General features: G+C 41.4%; 1 protein-coding gene across 50 annotated transcripts in view; it reads left to right on the forward strand.

Annotated features, from left to right (window-relative positions):
* The window catches only part of USP54 (ubiquitin specific peptidase 54), a 126,363-nt gene that overhangs the window by 67,831 nt on the left and 40,546 nt on the right, over window positions 1-17,986 (forward strand). For 49 of the 50 annotated variants that reach the window (XM_063709716.1, XM_055353442.2, XM_055353436.2 and 46 more), the window contains 5 exons: window positions 12,898-13,032; window positions 15,449-15,562; window positions 15,695-15,777; window positions 16,841-16,946; window positions 17,058-17,204. In XM_063709716.1, coding sequence (XP_063565786.1) covers window positions 12,898-13,032; window positions 15,449-15,562; window positions 15,695-15,777; window positions 16,841-16,946; window positions 17,058-17,204 — 585 coding nt within the window. Of the gene's footprint in view, window positions 1-12,897; window positions 13,033-15,448; window positions 15,563-15,694; window positions 15,778-16,609; window positions 16,676-16,840; window positions 16,947-17,057; window positions 17,205-17,986 lie in introns of all 50 variants that reach the window. The other variant, XM_063709724.1, reaches the window with a different exon arrangement.

Consider the following 17,986-nt stretch of genomic DNA (forward strand, 5'->3'; position numbering starts at 1 on the left):
TGAGGCCAAGTGCGGTGGTTCATGCCTGTATACAATTTTATACATTTGTATAGTATTGTATACTATAATGTATACTATAATACAATCCCATGCCTGTATGCAATTGTATAGTATTGTATCCAGTACTTATAATCACTTTGATTTGTACATAGAATTTATGATCCATTTCCTTTGGTTCTGTAAAATGTACTGGGTTTTTTCTGTGTTACTTGATACTAAGTCCCTACAGCAAATTCAGCCTCAAAATCTTGCATGCAAGTTACTAATTATGCCTTTCATTGAAAATAGTTTGTGTCGGTGTGTCATTCTGCTTACTTTGAACCATGATGCCTGTCAATTCTGACTTAAAAATTGAAGATTGGGCGTGGTGGCTCATGCCTGTAATTCCAGCACTTTGTGGGGCTGAAGCGGGCAGATCATGAGGTCAAGAGATCGAGACCATCCTGGCCAACATGGTGAAACCCCGTCTCTACTAAAAATACAAAAATCAACTGGGTGTGGTGGTGTGCACCTGTAGTTCCAGCTACTCGGGAGGCTGAGACAGGAGAATCACTTGAACCCTGGAGGCGAGGTTGCAAGTGAGCCGAGATCGAGCCACTGCACTCCAGCCTGGGCAACAGAGCAAGACTCCGTCTCAAAAAAAAAAAAAAGAATAGTAGCTCTTTAAATTCTTCTTGAGCTGGTCTTGATGTGGTTAGTCACTGAACCCATTTATTTGATAAATAACCCATTTATTCTCCTTTTGAGAATAAAAATTCCTCAGGCCTGTAATCCCAGCACTTTGGGAGGCCAAGGTGGGTGGATGACCTGAGGTCAGGAGTTTGAGACCAGCCTGGCCAACATGGTGAAACCTTGTCTCGACTAAAAATACAAAAATTAGCTGGGTGTGGTGGCATGCGCCTGTAGTCCCAGCTACTCGGGAGGCTGAGGCAGGAGAATCGCTTGAACCCGGGAGGTGGAAGTTGCAGTGAGCTGAGATCGCGCCACTGCACTGCAGCCTGGCGACAGAGTGAGACTCCGTCTCAAAAAAAAAAAAAAAAAAAAAATTAGCCAGGTGTGGTGGGTGGCACCTATAGTCCCAGCTACTTGGGAGGCTGAGGCAGGAGAATCACTTGAACCTGGGAGGTGGTGGTTGCAGTGAGCAAGATTGCGCCACTGCGCTTCTGCCTGGGTGACAGAGCAAGACTCCATCTCAAAAAAAAAAAAAAATTTGAAGAAGTTTGTGTGCTAATTACCCTGTCACCTCAAAAGCCCCAAATTTATTCTATCTCATATCACTAAAATATTTTTTCTGACCTAAGTTACTGTTATGCCTGTAGCCCAGTGGTCTTATTTATTATTCACAATGAATCTACTCTTACACCCCTGGCCCCCATACACCCCTGGCCCCCAGGGTATGACTTGACTTTGGTGTTGGCTTATTTATTTATCTCTGTTCAGGATAGGAAATCCGTCCTCTGTATTTAGTGTGCCACAAAGATTTTGTTCTTCCAGGGATTGTACTAGAGGCTTTGCAGTGCCAGGATGTAGGACAGAGTGTTTTTTGTTATAGGCAAAGCAGAATGTGCATTGATTGATTAAATTAAACAAATCTTCTCAATTAGTGATTTTTCTTTTAAGAATGCTAGTATAAGGCATAAAAGCCTGGGAATGGTGCTGGTAGAGGGTGGGTGGGGAGGAAACAGAATTTTGTATATAAGGTATCCTGTAATATCTATATGTGGAGAGCGGTTAGACTGTTCTAATGGGGCAGGAAGGTATGTGTTTTACTCGTAGTCCACTTGTTAATTGGGGGAAATGTGAGAATTCAAGGAATCTCTAGTATTTTTCAAGTTATACCTTATGCCTGTTTCTCTGTTGTGTACTGAAGCATAAGCACAGAGAATAAAATGATATAAGAAATTACTCAGCCCGGGCGCGGTGGCTCATGCCTGTAATCCCAGCACTTTGGGAGGCCGAGACGGGTGGATCACGAGGTCAGGAGTTTAGGAGTAGCCTGGCCAAGATGGTGAAACCCTGTCTCTACTAAAAATACAAAAATTAGCCGGGCGTGGTGGCGGGTGCCTGTAATCCCAGCTACTTAGGAGGCTGAGGCAGAGAATTGCTTCAACCTGGGAGGTGGAGGTTGCAGCGAGCTGAAATGGTGCCACTGCACGATTGTTGCCTGGGTGACAGAGGGAGACTCTGTCTCAAAAAAAAAAAAAAAAAAGAAAAGAAAAGAAATTACCCATTGTTCATTATTAATCCATTCCTTTCTTTTGCAGATTGTAGAAATGGAAGGTTCTTCATTGTTCTTTAGTCACAGCCACTATCAGAGAAGAGAAAACTCATTATTCTGAACTGATTCTTGAAACCAGGAAATTAGATTTCTAGTATATTCCCTAGAAATTTTAGCTGGTAATAAACAGCTCTCACATAAGGAAGTATGTCCTTATGTCTAATCCAAATATCATCTACTTGAGTTTAACTTCATTGTTTTGATCACCTATGTATGAGTATGAGCATATTTATATGGTCCTTTGATCATCCTTCCCTTAGTTTTAAGTTCCTATTAGACTGTGACTGGTTTAAATATTCTCAACTAATTTATCCATTGGCAAAACTTGAATAGTATAAAATGAATGCTTCAGCTTTTTTTTAAAATTTGGAGTTCAGAATTGTATATGATATTCAAATAGAAGGGGTACGACTGCAAGGAAACATATAGTGAATCATCATGATTCTTTCCTTGCCAGAATTTATGGCAGATCCTACAGTTTAGACAATCTCAAAACCTTGTGCATATCCAGAAGGGTCTCCCCTTTCAGTTTTTCCTGTGGGGTAAGTGGTTATGTATTCTCAAAATTTGATTTGAATACTGTTGGTAATTTATAAGAGTCTTGCAGTTTTGATCTTGGCAAAAATTAGTAAATTGACTACTGTATTTTATAAAACCTCAACATTAGCTTATTATTTCTCATTAAAAGCAATACCTTTCTGTGGTGAATTTGGCCCATCTCTGTCTCTGTCCATTGTCTTGAAGTCTTGGTGTTCCTGTTTATCTGTGTCTCTTGTCTTTGTGCATATGTGACTTGCCTCTATTTTGCATAGGTGGTAGCAGGAATGAGTGTGATATGTAGCTTATGATTGTCTTTAACCTCACCATTGCAAGTCCAAAATATTGTTATGAACAGAATGCAAATAAAGTCTTAAAGTTATGAGGTGATATGGTATTGATAATTGACTTTAATTTAAAGAGACTGGTAAAGGATAGGTATGTGCTTTTCTAATCGAGAGTCCAGAAGGTAGATATATGGTTAGAGAATCTCAAGGGAGAAACTAGCCAGCTCTTCTCTGCCTTCCCCAAAGTTAGATCAAGAGTTTGTATTAAATTACATATGTGATGATATTAAGACATTAATAACTTTTGGGGTGTGTGTGATAATGATATTGTGATTATTTATTTAGTTATTTATTGAGACAGGGTCTTGCTCTGTCACCCAGGCTGAAGTGCAGTGGTACAATTATAGCTCACTGTAGCCTGGAACTCTTGGGCTTAAATGATCTTCCCACCTCAGCCAACTGTGTAGCTGAAACTACAGGCATATGCCACTGTACCCAGTTAATTTTTTTTTGTAGAGACAAGGTCTTGCCTTGTTGCCCAGGCTGGTCTCAAACTCCTGGCTTTAAGCCATCCTCCCAAAGTGCTGGGATTATAGGCATGAGCCACAGTGCCCAGCCTTATGGTCATGTTTCAGAGAAAAAGTTTTTATTTTTTAGAGATATATTTTGAAATATTTACAAATGAAAAATGTTTGGCACTTGTTTCAAAATGATCTGAGAGTAAGTTAAGTGGATGGGTGGTATAGATGAAATAAGATTGGCCACAGGTTGATAATTGTTGAAGTTGAATGATAAATAAAGGGAGTTGATTTAGCTCTTCTGTCTACTCTTGTATGTTTGAAATTTTCTACAATAAAATGTTAAAATCCTATGTTATTATTTTTGAGTGCCAAAAGGGTAAAATGTTTTTCCCCTCTTAAAAGACAACTTTCAACATTCTTTTGAATACAGAAAACCGAGTGAATGTCTCTTTTCCAGTAGTCAGTGATCCTCAAGGACTAGCTCCTTTAACTTACTTAACAGAGGGTAGTGTTTACAAAGAAGCCAGACTGGCCAATTAAGTTCTATGATTCCCAGGAGATGTAGCGAAAGCAGTGATTATGAGAGCCAAAATTGGGAAGTCCAGGTTGAGAAGAGAAACCCTAAGGATTGAGTTAATGGCAGGGTGTAAAGTTTGTCACACCTTTGCAGAAGGTATTGCAGGGATGAAGTGGGCTGCCCACTGGAGCACTTTCCAAAGACCTTGAGCTCAAAAAGCACCAAAATTAGTGACAACCTTTCTCCTTAATCCTCACCTTCTCTACTCATGACTTCTTTTAGATATAAGACTGGGAAATCCTGAGAGAGGAAAAAAAACAGCTGTTCCCCACTTAAAGACAAGAGTCTGTTTTAGGGGAAAAATACTTAAGCAACAGCTGCATTTGTAGATGCCAAAGCATAAAGACTTTCTGTTTTTATGGCACTTCTATCTTATTTACATGGTTTTTACTAATCCAAATAATTATGTGCTCATGTGGATAGAATTGTTTGCTGCTTAATCAAGAGAGATGGGTGGGGAAGCACCTGCTTTTAGTCGTTAAAATCTTGTTGCTTTTGTACTGCATCCAAGAAACTAGTTAACAGACAAAAAGTGATTTGCCTTTTCCTGAGAATGAAAAGGAAGACCTCTTTGGTTTCACCCTGTGAAGAAGAGCGGAGAGAAACTCCAAGGTGGATTTTCTCTACTTGTTGAAATGGAACCATCAGGGACCTCACAGGAAAAGTGATTCTTGGGTTTTGGTTCTTGCTGCCCTTTCTCTCTGCCTGTCATAGAACTCAGCAATTGGAAGAATACCAGTTTTTGTTCCTTATTGGTGCTGCCACCTGTTCTTACTGCTGAACTAAATGTTCTTGGCTTTCTTTGGTGTGAACAGGATCTCCCTCTGGGAAAGGTGGGAGGAGGGTGAAAAAGAGAACGGGAGGAGGCCCATTCCAGTCCCTGTGCTCATGTGAGAGGGACACACAGAGGTTAGTGTGCTGCTCTAACAGAGGGGCTTTGTGCTACAGCTTCTTCCAGAGCTCCACAGATGCATGCTGGGCGGGCTCAGTCAGCTTTACCCCTAATACACTTGCTTCTTCCTAACAATAGCAGAGCAAGACTGACAACAATAATTAAAATAAGAGAATAAAGAAGATGTAGTCAGAGGCCATTCTGAATGCATTCAGATTCTCAGTGTGTATGAGGAAGGCTGCCTGTAATTAACAGGTGAGAAAAGATTATATCGTGGAGGCGTTGATACCACTGAACTGGGGAGCCAGATCTATTGTTACAGACCCACTCTGGGTGCAGTCAGAGCTCTGACCTTAAGACCTTTCCCTTTCTCTACTGAAACCCTTGTTATCTAGGTCATGGGAAATATGCCTCCTTTGAGTGGGAGAAACAGAATGGAGAATAGAAAAAACTGTAGTTCTTCCTACTCAGATCTCAGAGACTGAGGAAGTAGCTCAAGGTAGAAGCACCTGACTCAGATCCCTTCTTTCATCATAGGACAGTGACAGACAGGCTCTTTAGCAACGTGAAATGACTCCCAAATACAATAATAGTAATAATACCTAACATTTAGCACTTATCACACTGACAGAGATTAGTCTAGGATATATACATTTATATTTTTGTTTGTTTTTTTCCTGAGACAGAGTCTCACTCTGTCGCCCAGGCTGGAGTACAGTGGTGTGATCTCAGCTTACTGCAGCCTCCACCTCCCGGGTTCAAGCAATTCTCCTGCTTCAGCCTCCTGAGTAGCTGGGATTACAGGTGATTGCCACCACACCTGGCTAATTTTTGTATTTTTAGTAGAGATGGGGTTTCACAATGTTGGCCAGGCTGGTCTCGAATTCCTGACCTTAGGTAATCCTCCCGACTCAGCCTCCCAAAGTGCTGGGATCACAGGCATGGGCCACCACGCCCGGCTGATGTATATCTTATATATATGTGTGTGTGTGTGTGTGTGTGTGTACTCATTTAATCCTCAAATAACCCTGGGCAGTAAATACTTTTTTTTTTTTTTGAGACGGAGCCTCACTCTATCACCTAGGCTGGAATGCAGTGGCACGATCTCAGCTCACTGCAACCTCCGCCTCCTAGGTTCAAGTAATTCTCCTGTCTCAGCCTCCCAAGTAGCTGGGACTATAGGCGCTCACCACAACGCCCGGCTAATTTTTGTATTTTTAGTAGAGACGGGATTTCACCATATTGGTCAGGCTGGTGTAAATGCTATTATTAAACTCTCTTTTAAAAGAGAAACTGAGGCCTTAAGAAGTTAAATAATTTACCCAAGATCATATAGCTGAAGTATCAGCCTTGGGATTTTGAACCCATTTTAGCTCCAGAATCCAGTCTCTTAACCATTACACCATACCATCTCTGAGTGGAGCCCTGTCTTTCTCTAACAGGGTCATCTGAACCACAGAACACAAAGTGATTAGAGTGACTATTTTCTTAATTCTCTTCAAGATGGCATATAGCTAGTGCTATGCATAGGAGAGTTGCTATTTCATTAGGAACAGTTGAGGCCCTAGAGTATTAGGGCTTAATTCTTGAGGAAATCCAGTTGAAGAAGACTAAAGGGGCCAGAGTTTATAAATTTCAGATTTGTATAGAACTATCCTGGAAATAATTTCCTATTGGTTTGTTTTGGAACCAATTTTGGATTTTGAACAAAGGACCAAACCTCATCCATCCTTTGTTCTGTAATAGAGCCTATGTCAGTAGTAATTTCTTACCAGTAACAATTGAGAAGAGCAACAGGCTGGGATGTAATAGTGGTCACTAAATTTTGCCAAGCTGGGTTGACCTTCTTTCAACAAATCATCATGTCGTCAGGCCACTATGCAATTTGTAAAAGCAGTCACTGCTTTTTCCCTCTTCCTTTTCCTTTGTTTCTCCTTATTTCTCCAAAGGTTCAAAATCCCATAGGTCACTGGACACATATCCAATTATTTAACTGTGGACCTAGATAATTCCTTTTGGTCTAGTTTAAGAGGTTACTGATAGACATTCTTCCCCTTCCAGTAACAAATTATGGAAGGCCCTGGCCTGCCTTTCCTTGACCTTATAGTGGACTTGTGTATAAATTTCTAGGTTAAGCCAAAATAATGTGGAGTAATTATAACAGATTTCCCTCACAGCTTATTAAATAATACTAAATATGTATTGCTGGCACTGCCTCCCTCACATCATATGGAGACATTTGTAGGAACATAATAGCAGGTTACACAGTAATCTGTTCTTGAGCTGCTGCAGGAGTAGATATTCAGTGTGTATGAGGAGGAAAGGTGCTAGTGAGAGGGCAGAATGGGAAAAACAATTTTTTTTTTTGAGACAGAGTCTTGCTCTGTCACCCAGGCTGGAGTGCAGTGGTGCAGTCTCGGCTCACTGCAAGCTCTGCCTTTTGGGTTCACGCCATTCTCCTGCCTCAGCCTCCGCAGTAGCTGGGACTATAGGCGCCTGCCACCACGCCTGGCTAATTTTTGTATTTTTAGTAGAGACGGGGTTTCACCTTGTTAGCCAGGATGATCTCCATCTCCTGACCTCGTGATCCGCCCACCTCGGCCTCCCAAAGTGCTGGGATTGCAGGCGTGAGCCACCACGCCTCGCCGGAAAAACAATTTTGACCTGAAATTAGCAGAACTAAATTTAGTCTTATTTTGTCCTAACTGGTTATATTACCTTAAGAAAGTTGTTCTGGTTTTTAAGGTGATTCCTTACTTATTTAAACAAAAATAGAGATTTTAATAATATCTCCCCCTTAGATCTACCCGCATCACATAATGATTAATTGATTCATTTAAAAATAGTTATCGGTTACACTTTGTATGCCAGTACTGTCCTAGTTGCTGGGAATATACACAGAATAAAAGGATAAAGATTTATGTCCTTATATTCTCAATATTGGAATCAGACAACAAGTAAAATATATAGTATGACAGATAGTAATAATTGCTATAGAGAAAAAATATGTAAGAGTGGGGAGTTTGGGGAAGGGAGGGTGGAGCTTACAATTTTAAAGAGGGTGATCAGGAAGTACTCTATTATAGAGAAGGTAGTATTTGGATAAAAAATCCACATGAAATGAGTGATTGAGCCATACATATCTAGAGGAAGAATGATCCAGGCATAGAACTCAAGTGCAGAGATATACATGGTAGGTTTGGGGCATAGTGAGGGGCCAGCTGGTGTAGGGTGAACCAGAAGTAGAATAGTATGGCTGGGCGTGGTGGCCCACGCCTGTTATCCCAGCACTTTGGGAGGCTGAGGCGGGTGGATCATCTGAGATCAGGGATTCAAGACCAACCTGGCCAACATAGCAAAACCCGGTCTCTACTAAAAATGCAAAACTTAGCAGGGTGTAGTGGCACATACCTGTAGTCCCAGCTACTTGGGAGGCTGAGGCAGCAGAATCGCTTGAATCTGGGAGGTGGAGGTTACAGTGAGCCGAGATCACACCACTGCACTCCAGCATGGGTGACAGAGTGAGACTCCATCTCAAAAACAAAACAAAACAAAGAAGTGGAATCGTAGGCCAGATTACGTAAGGACTCAGCAGTTTGGCTTTTACTGTGTATGCCATGGGAAGCCTTTAGAGAGTTTTGAGCAGAAGAATGATATGATCTGATTTATATTTTAAAAAAATCATATGATTGCTGTATTTGTCTGCTGTGTGTTTCTGCAGGGAGACAAGGGGATCAGTCAGGAAACTATTGCAATTATCCAGTGAAGAGGTGAGATGACTTGGACTAGGCTGATAGCAGATGAGGTGGTGAGCAGTGTAGGGTCTAGATATATTTGAGAGTGGAATAGGGTCTAGATATATTTGAGAGTGGAAATAGGGGATTTGCCTGTAGATTGGATGGGAGTTGTGAAAGCAAGGGAAGGGTCACAGGTGGTTTCCAAGGTTTTCGACCTAAACAACTGCAAGGATGGTGGCGGTGTTTACTGAGAAGGGACAAGAAGGCAAAATGTGGATGTTGGGAGGAAACATAAAACATTTAGTTTGGGGAATGTTAAATTTGAAATGCCCATTGATATTCAAATGTAGACATCCAATATATAGTTAGATACATTAGGTTGGTACAAAAGCAGTTGTAGTTTTTGCCAACTACAAATTTGGAATTCAGGAGGGAGATTTGGGCTGTTAGTGTAATTTTGGGAATTGTCAATGTATGTGTATGTAAAACCATGTTAGATGAGACCACTAAGAATGTGAGTGACTTTAGGGAAGTCAAGAGGTCCAAGGCCTGAGTTTTGGAATTGAAAAGGAACCAGCAAAGGAGACTGATAAGGAGTGACCATTGACCACTGAGGTAGGAAGAAAACCTGAAGGGGTGCCCTGGAACCAAGGGAAGGAAGTATTTTAAAGATTAGCTGAGTTAAATGCTGCTGATAGGTCAAGTAAGAGGAAAACCAAGAATTGACCACTCAAGGTTGGTGGGGCCTCCTATTCTTAGATCACATAGGTAGGTTTATAAAATGGTCTTATTTCTGGTCTTGTTAGTAATATGTCTGAAAAATAAAACTTGGATATTGTAATATGAATAAATTACTTTTTTAATAAAATTATACTTTAAGTTCTAGGGTACATGTGCACAACGTGCAGGTTTGTTACATAGGTATACATGTGTTGGTTTGCTGCACCCATCAGTTCGTCATTTATATTAGATATTTCTCCTAATGCTATCCCTCCCTCAGCCCCCCACCTCCTGACAGGCCCCGGTGTATGATGTTCCCTGCCCTGTGTCCAAGTGTTCTCATTCTTCAATTCCCACCTATGAGTGAGAACATACGGTGTTTGGTTTTCTGTCCTTGTGATGGTTTGCTGAGAATGATGGCTTCCAGCTTCATCCATGTCCCTGCAAAGGACATGAACTCATTTTTTTTAAGGCTGCATAGTATTCCATGGTGTATATGTGCCACATTTTCTTAATCTAGTCTATCATTGATGGGCATTTGGGTTGGTTCCAAGTCTTTGCTATTGTGAATAGTGCTGCAATAAACATACGTGTGCATGTCTCTTTATAGTAGCATGATTTATAATCCTTTGGGTATATACCCAGTAAAGGGATTGCTGGGTCAAATGGTATTTCTAGTTCTAGATCCTTGAGGAATCACCACGCTGTCTTCCACAGTGTTGAACTAATTTACACTCCCACCAACAGTGTAAAAGCGTTCCTATTTCTCCACATCCTCTCCAGGATCTGTTTTTTCCTGACTTTTTAATGATCACCATTCTAATTGGCATGAGATGGTATCTCATTGTGGTTTTGATTTGCATTTCTCTGATGGCCAGTGATGATGAGCATTTTTTCATGTGTCTGTTGGCTGCATAGATGTCTTCTTTTGAGAAGTGTCTGTTCATATCTTTTGCCCGCTTTTTGATGGGGTTATTTTTTTTTCTTGTAAATTTGTTTAAGTTCTTTGTAGATTCTGGATATTAACCCTTTGTCACATGGGTAGATTGCAAAAACGTTCTACCATTCTGTAGGTTGCCTGTTCACTCTGATGGTAGTTTCTTTTGCTGTGCAGAAGCTCTTTAGTTTAATTAGATCCCATTTGCATATTTTGGCTTTTATTGCCATTGCTTTTGGTGTTTTAGTCATGAAGTCCTCGCCCATGCCTATGTCCTGAATGGTATTGCCTAGGTTTTCTTCTAGGGTTTTTATGGTTTTAGGTCTGATATTTAAGTCTTTAATCCATCTTGAATTAATTGTTGTATAAGGTGAAAGGAAGGGATCCAGTTTCAGCTTTCTACATATGGCTAGCCAGTTTTCCCAGCACCATTTATTAAATAGGAAATCCCTTCCCATTTCTTGATTTTGTCAGGTTTGTCAAAGATCAGATTGTTGTAGATGTGTGGCATTATTTCTGAGGCCTCTGTTCTGTTCCATTGGTCTATATCTCTGTTTTGGTACCAGTACCATGCTGTTTTGGTTACTGTAGTCTTGTAGTATAGTTTGAAGTCAGATAGCATGATGCCTCCAGCTTTGTTCTTTTTGCTTAGGATTGTCTTGGCAATGCAGGCTCTTTTTTGGTTCCATATGAACTTTAAAGCAGTTCGGGCTGGAGTGCAGTGGCATGATCTCAGCTCACTGCAGCCTCAGCCTCCTGGGTTCAAGTGATTCTCTTGCCTCAGCCTCCCGAGTAGCAGGACTACAGGCATGCACCACCATGCTGGGCTAAGTTTTGTATTTTTAGTAGAGACGGGGTTTCACCATGTTGCCCAGGCTGGTCTTGATCTCCTGAGCTCAAGTGATTACAAGTATTGGCATTATAGGCGTGAGCCACTGCACCTGGCTGATTCTACTCTTTGGACATGATATTCATCAGGGTTCAGATGTAGGTAAAGATGGAAAAGATACATTTAATTACACCAAAATTAAAAAGTGATGTGCATTCAAATACACCAAGGTCAGTAGATTGGGAGAATATATTTGCCACAAGTAATACAAAGGACCCAGAAAGACGAAATTAAAGACTAAATTAAAACTAAATGGTCTCACAGTATTAATTTTTGACAAGAATATGGGGCAATTTTTACTATATATTGGTAGAAGTATAAGTTGGCATTGTGTCTTTGTAATAGCAAAAAATTGGAGACAGCCAAAATGTCTGTCAGTAAAGAAATGGATAAATAGATGTGGGTTAGTGACCCGATAAAAATGCTATACAGCAGAGAAAAGGTGTACCAGGTCTATATCTATATCATCATGGATAGATCTCAAAAACGATGCTAAATAAAAAACAAAAAACAACAAGTAAAATTCAGTGTGATACTTTTTACGTGAAAAATACTAATAGGGCTGGGCGCAGTGATTCACGTCTGTAATCCCAGCACTTTTAGAGGCCAAGGTGAGAGGACTGCATGAGCCCAGGAGTTTGAGACCAGCCTGGACAACATGGTGAGACCCCATCTCTTACAAAACAATTAAAAAGTTAGCGGTGTGTGGTGGTGCATGCCTGTAGTCCCATTTACTCAGGATGCTGAGGCAGGAGGTTGAGGCTACAGTGAGCCACGTTCATGCCACTGCACTCCAGCCTGGGTGACAAAGCAAGACCCTGTTCAAAAAAACAACAACAAGAACACACACACAAAAACAAAAAACCCACAAATATACACAAAAGTATCCTATGTATTATTTAGGGATATATATGTAAAACTATTAAAAACAGATTATACAACAAATTTATGATATGAGTGGCTGGTAGAGAGTGGGGCAGTCTTAAACAAGACTTCAGCATTATCTGTAGATGAAAGTAAACATGATAGAATGTTTATTTCTGGGTATTAGACTCACAGATTTTTGTTATATTAGTCTTTGCACTTTTTGGTAATTTTATATTAGCTGGAAATTTTAAAAGAAAGGGGGTCAAGATTCATAGGATGAACCCCCAGAAAATAATTTGTCGATAACATTTACGTGTAATTTTTCTTTTTTTACCTAACCCATTTACTTCTGTCTGTATTAGAGGAAGAGGAAATGAGGTAACTGCATTACATTAATTCATGACAGTGGTTTCTCCTAATGTGTCCTTGGCATCACACTCAGATGAAGGAGTGAGGATCTTTATTAGCACAGATCATGCCCTTCATTCTGACTCTTGATTTTATTTTTAATTACTAACTGCAAGCATGTCAACCCATGGGAAGCACATTTGGTTTCATAGCTATCATCATGGAGATGCTAGCATGACAGACTAGGATGTATAGAAGTTTAATAACAGCATTGTACTTTTTCTCTTGTCTAACCTCTTCCCTATAGGGAATCTTTAACCAGTTTCAGTGTAGTAGTGAAAAAGTGCTTCCATCTGACACTCTCCGCAGTGCTCTGGCAAAGACTTTCCAGGATGAACAACGTTTCCAGCTGGGAATTATGGATGATGCTGCAGAGTGCTTTGTAAGTGCTGGCCTCTGGCCCTCTTTGATATGGGGTGGGACTGCTGATGGTCTCCATCAGGGACTGGCTACTTTATGGTGGAATTTGCTGTGCCCTTATCTCTACAGTTAGAACTAGGAGTTTTCTCTGATTTTTCAGGGATCTAAAATGTCTCTGTTATAGCAGTGTGTTATTATTTTTCCTTTAGGCTGGTGGTTTTGTGCTTGTCATTGCATAAAACATCAGCTCTCACCTTCAGAGTATCCAAGGCTCATTAAAATACAAATTGTACCCCCAGAGCTTCTGATACAGTAGGCCCGGCAGAGGAGTCCCGGAATATCTGTATCTAACAGGTTCCTAAGTGATGCTAATACTGATGCTGCTCCTCCATTTCTAAAGATAATTAATCAGGGAATAACTGAGTCCCTAGCATAAGTGTGATGTGCTATATAGCTACATTGCCTCCAATGCCCCTCGCTCTTCTGAACTCTGTGTTCTATACATCAACCTTCGAAAGACTCTCTGTAAATCCATTTAGAAAATTTGAGGCTGGGCATGGTGGCTCATGCCTGTAATCTCAGCACTTTGGGAGGCCAAGGCAGGCAGATCACAAGGTCAGGAGTTCAAGACTAGCCTGGACAACATAGCGAAAACCCATCTCTACTAAAAATACAAAAATTAGCCAGGCATGGTGGCGGGCGCCTATAGTCCCAGCTACTTGGGAGGCTGAGGCAAGAGAATCACTTGAACCTGGGAGGAGGAGATTGTAGTGAGCCTAGATAGCACCACTGTACTCCAGCCTGGGTGACACAGTGAGACTCTGTCTCAAAAGAAAAAAAGAAAAGAAAAGAAAATTTGAGAGTGATACATATCTCATCACAGGGTAAAATGTGGCCCCAAATCAGAGGTGCTCCTGAGGAACTGGATCACTGATATATTGCTGGTGGGAATGTAAAATGGTATAGCTACTCTGGAAAACAGTTTGGCAGTTTCTTAAAAAGCTAGACATGTAAACTACCGTATGATCTAGCAATTACATTCCTGGACATGTATCCCACAGAAATGAAAACTTATATTAAAACAAAACCTGTTTATGAATGTTCATAGAAGTGTTATTCATAATAGTAAAAAACTGGAAACAACCCAAATGTCCTTCAGTGAGTAGATGGTTAAACAAATGATGATACTTCTGTACCGTGAAGAACTATGCAGCAATACAAAGCATTAAGTATTTTTATAAAAATAAAAAGAAACTATTGATTTACACAACTTGGACAGATCTCAAGGGAAAGTGAAAAATGTAATATCAAAAGGTTATATGCTGGCCGGGCTCACTCCTGTAATCCCAGCACTTTGGGAAGCCAAGGCGGGCGGATCACTTGAGGTCAGGAGTTCGAAAACAGCCTGGTCCCTGGTCAACGTGGTGAAACGCAGTCTCTACTAAAAACACAAAACTTAGCCAGGCGTGGTGGCACATACCTGTAATCCCAGCTACTTGGGAGGCTGAGGCAGGAGAATCTCTTGAACCCAGGAGGTAGAGGTTGCAGTGAGCCGAGATCGCTCTACTACTGTACTCCTGCCTGGGCGACAGAGCCAGAGTGTGTCTCAAAAAAAAAAAAAGAGGTTATGTGGTATGTGATCCCATTTATATAACATTCTTGAAATAAAATGATGGAGATGAGAGAAGACATTAGTGATTACCACAGGTTAGGGTTAGGATTGGATGGGTAAGGCTCTAAATGGTCAGCATGAGGGAGCCTTGTGATGGAACTGGTCTATATCTTGATAAAATGGCATAGAGCTATACATACACACACACAAATGAATGCATGTAAAACTGGTGAAATCTGAATAAAGTCTGGATTCTATCAATGTCCATTTCCTGATACAGTTATCAAAGATGTGCCGGGTGCGGTGGCTCACGCCTGTAATCCCAGCACTTTGGGAGGCCGGGGCGGGCGGATCACGAGGTCAGGAGATCGAGACCATCCTGGCTAACACGGTGAAACCTCGTCTCTACTAAAAATACAAAAAATTAGCTGGGCGTGGTGGCGGGCGCCTGTAGTCCCAGCTACTCGGGAGGCTGAGGCAGGAGAATGACGTGAACCCGGGAGGCGGAGCTTGCAGTGAGCCAAGATTGAGCCACTGCACTCCAGCCTGGGTGACAGAGCGAGACTCCGTCTCAAAAAACAAAAAAACAAACAAAAAAAACACAGATGTTACTGTTGGAGGAAGCTGGGTGAAGGGTACAGGGGATCTCCTGTACATTTTTGAAACTTGCTATGAATTTATAATTATTTTAAAATAAAAATTTTTAAAAATCAAAATATTCCTACCTTCCAGAAGGGTTGCTGTTTCTATGGGTAAGCTGCTTACCAATTTATGTATTTGTCTATTAAATATTGTTGGTATACTGCTTTTGTTCTTTCCCTGTCAGGAAAACCTCCTGATGAGAATTCACTTCCACATTGCTGATGAAACCAAAGAGGATATATGTACTGCCCAACACTGCATTTCCCATCAGAAATTTGCAATGACATTGTTTGAGCAGGTGAACTCTAGCTCCATCTTTTTTTAGACATTTCTTCCAGAACACTTTATCCTGGGATATGGGGTGTTAAATGGGTGCCAAAACAGTTCCTGATTATGGTGGCTTGGTTTTGCCTTTTTCTCTTTTGCCCAGTGTGTATGTACTAGCTGTGGTGCCACTTCTGATCCGCTGCCTTTCATCCAGATGGTACATTATATCTCCACCACTTCCCTTTGGTGAGTCTTACAAGATTTTCTGTTGTGTCTTTAGGCATTCCTCCAGTTGATTGGACTTTTTTTTTTTTTGAGACAGAGTCTCGCTCTGTTGCCCAGGCTGGAGTGCAGTGGCACAATCTCGGCTTACTGCAACCTCCGCCTCCTGGGTTCAAGCGATTCTCCTGCCTCCACCTCCCAAGTAGCTGAGACTTCCAGCTACTTCTACAAATAGTACACACCGCGCTAATTTTTTTGTATTTTTAGTAGGACGGTGTTTCATCATGTTGGTCAGGCTGGTCTTGAACTCCTGACCTCAAATGATCTACCTGCCTTGGCCTCCCAAAGTGCTGGGATTACAGGCGTGAGCCACGGTGCCTGGCCTATTGGACTTTAATTGGAGACATTCAAATAGTTTTATATCTTGGCCGGGCATGGTGGCTCATGCCTATAATCCTAGCACTTTGGGAGGCCCAGGTCGGCGGATCACTTGAGGCTAAGAGTTCGAGACCAGCCTGGCCAACATGACAAAACCCTGTCTCTACTAAAAATGTCAAAAATTAGCCAGGCATGGTTGCACGTGCCTGTAATCCCAGCTATTCTGAAGGCTGAGGCATGAGAATTGCTTGAACCCAGGAGGCGGAGGTTTCTGTGAGCTGAGATTGAGCCCCTGCACTCCAGCCAGGTAACAGAGCGAGACCCCGTCTCAAAAAAACCACCACCAACAACAATAAAAACACAAATAGTTTTATATCCTTATTGCTGAGTCTGTGCTATATTGTAGGAATGCAGAACAGTAATTTAAAAATAATTTTTGTTCTCCTTCTTTCGTCTCCCATCCCTCCCCTTTTCTTAGGCTCAGTACTGGCCAGCAAAGTGGGAGGAGGAGTGGGGATTCTATGAGCTTTGGATCTGGGGACAGGTAGAGGTACTTACTGTGTTTATGGGACACTGAGCCTGGTCAGGGGCTTTGGTATAGGGGGCAGAGGAAGAAAGTCAAATGTGTGAGTTAGGAATGTACATTAATGTTTGATTTAGCAGTAACTAAATACAAACCATCATCCCCCTTCTATTCCCCATCTTGAAGCAATCAGGCTATTTGTATGCTGGAAAGACGAGAGAAACCTTCACCAAGCATGTTTGGTGAGCTGCTGCAGAATGCCAGCACCATGGGGGATCTGCGGAACTGTCCAGTGAGTTAAATCAGGGGTGGGGTTTGGAGTGGGAAAGGGAAGCGTCGATCAGTGGAATTGATGCAAAGCCAGTGGGAAACATGTTGAACTAGCCTTATATATGTATTTCAGAGCAACTGTGGAGAGAGGATCAGGATTCGCCGTGTGTTGATGAATGCTCCACAGATTATCACGATTGGGCTGGTATGGGACTCAGACCACTCAGACTTAGCAGAAGATGTTATCCACAGCCTGGGAACCTGCCTTAAGCTGGGTGATGTGCGTGTTAGTTACCTTTATCTCTCACTTTGAGTTTTTGCGTCTTAGTATTGCTTAGGAGCAGTGAGCACTAGACAAACAGGTATGTCCTAGATGACAAGTATTATAATGTTTTGGACAGATAAACTTATTTGTGTACAGATACCCGTGTTTGCAGGTATGTGCTCATATACCTCCTTTTATAGGTGGCAAAGAGTTTTTAAGAAGAAATGGGATGACTTGGCCTTGAAAGACAGGATAGGCAGAGCTTAGCTACTGATAAAAATAAATCAGTAATTCAAAGAGTTATTATATGTTCTATTGATTGTTAGTTTATACGAGTATAAAGTAGGGAAGGGTATTCAACCATGGGAGGTAGTAAGGTCCAAAGAGGGGCATTCCTGACTAGAACTGCTATAGTAGGTGAAGAAGTTAAAAGTTGGTGACCTGAGCCCAAAAATATGAAATTCACAGTGTGGAACTAATGTCTGGGATAATACTGGGACTAAAGAGAACCTTTGTTATTGTTTTTTAATGTCATTAAGCCATGACTGAGAATAAATGAACTTTCTGGGATCTTATTTTAGGTTTTCTTCCCAAGGAATCTTACCTGAGTAGGCTGTGAGCAATAAAATCTCCATTTTTCACCAGTGCCTACCTGTAGTCCCAGCTACTCAGGAGGCTGAGGTGGGAGGATTGCTTAAGGAGTTCAAGGCTGTAGTGTGCAATGATTCTGCCTGTGAATAGCCACTACATTCTAGCCTAGGCAGCATAGCAAGACCCTGTCTCTTAAAAACAAAAGC

The sequence above is a fragment of the Gorilla gorilla genome, chromosome 8, assembly GCF_029281585.2.
Source record: "Gorilla gorilla gorilla isolate KB3781 chromosome 8, NHGRI_mGorGor1-v2.1_pri, whole genome shotgun sequence".
NCBI lineage: Eukaryota > Metazoa > Chordata > Mammalia > Primates > Hominidae > Gorilla > Gorilla gorilla.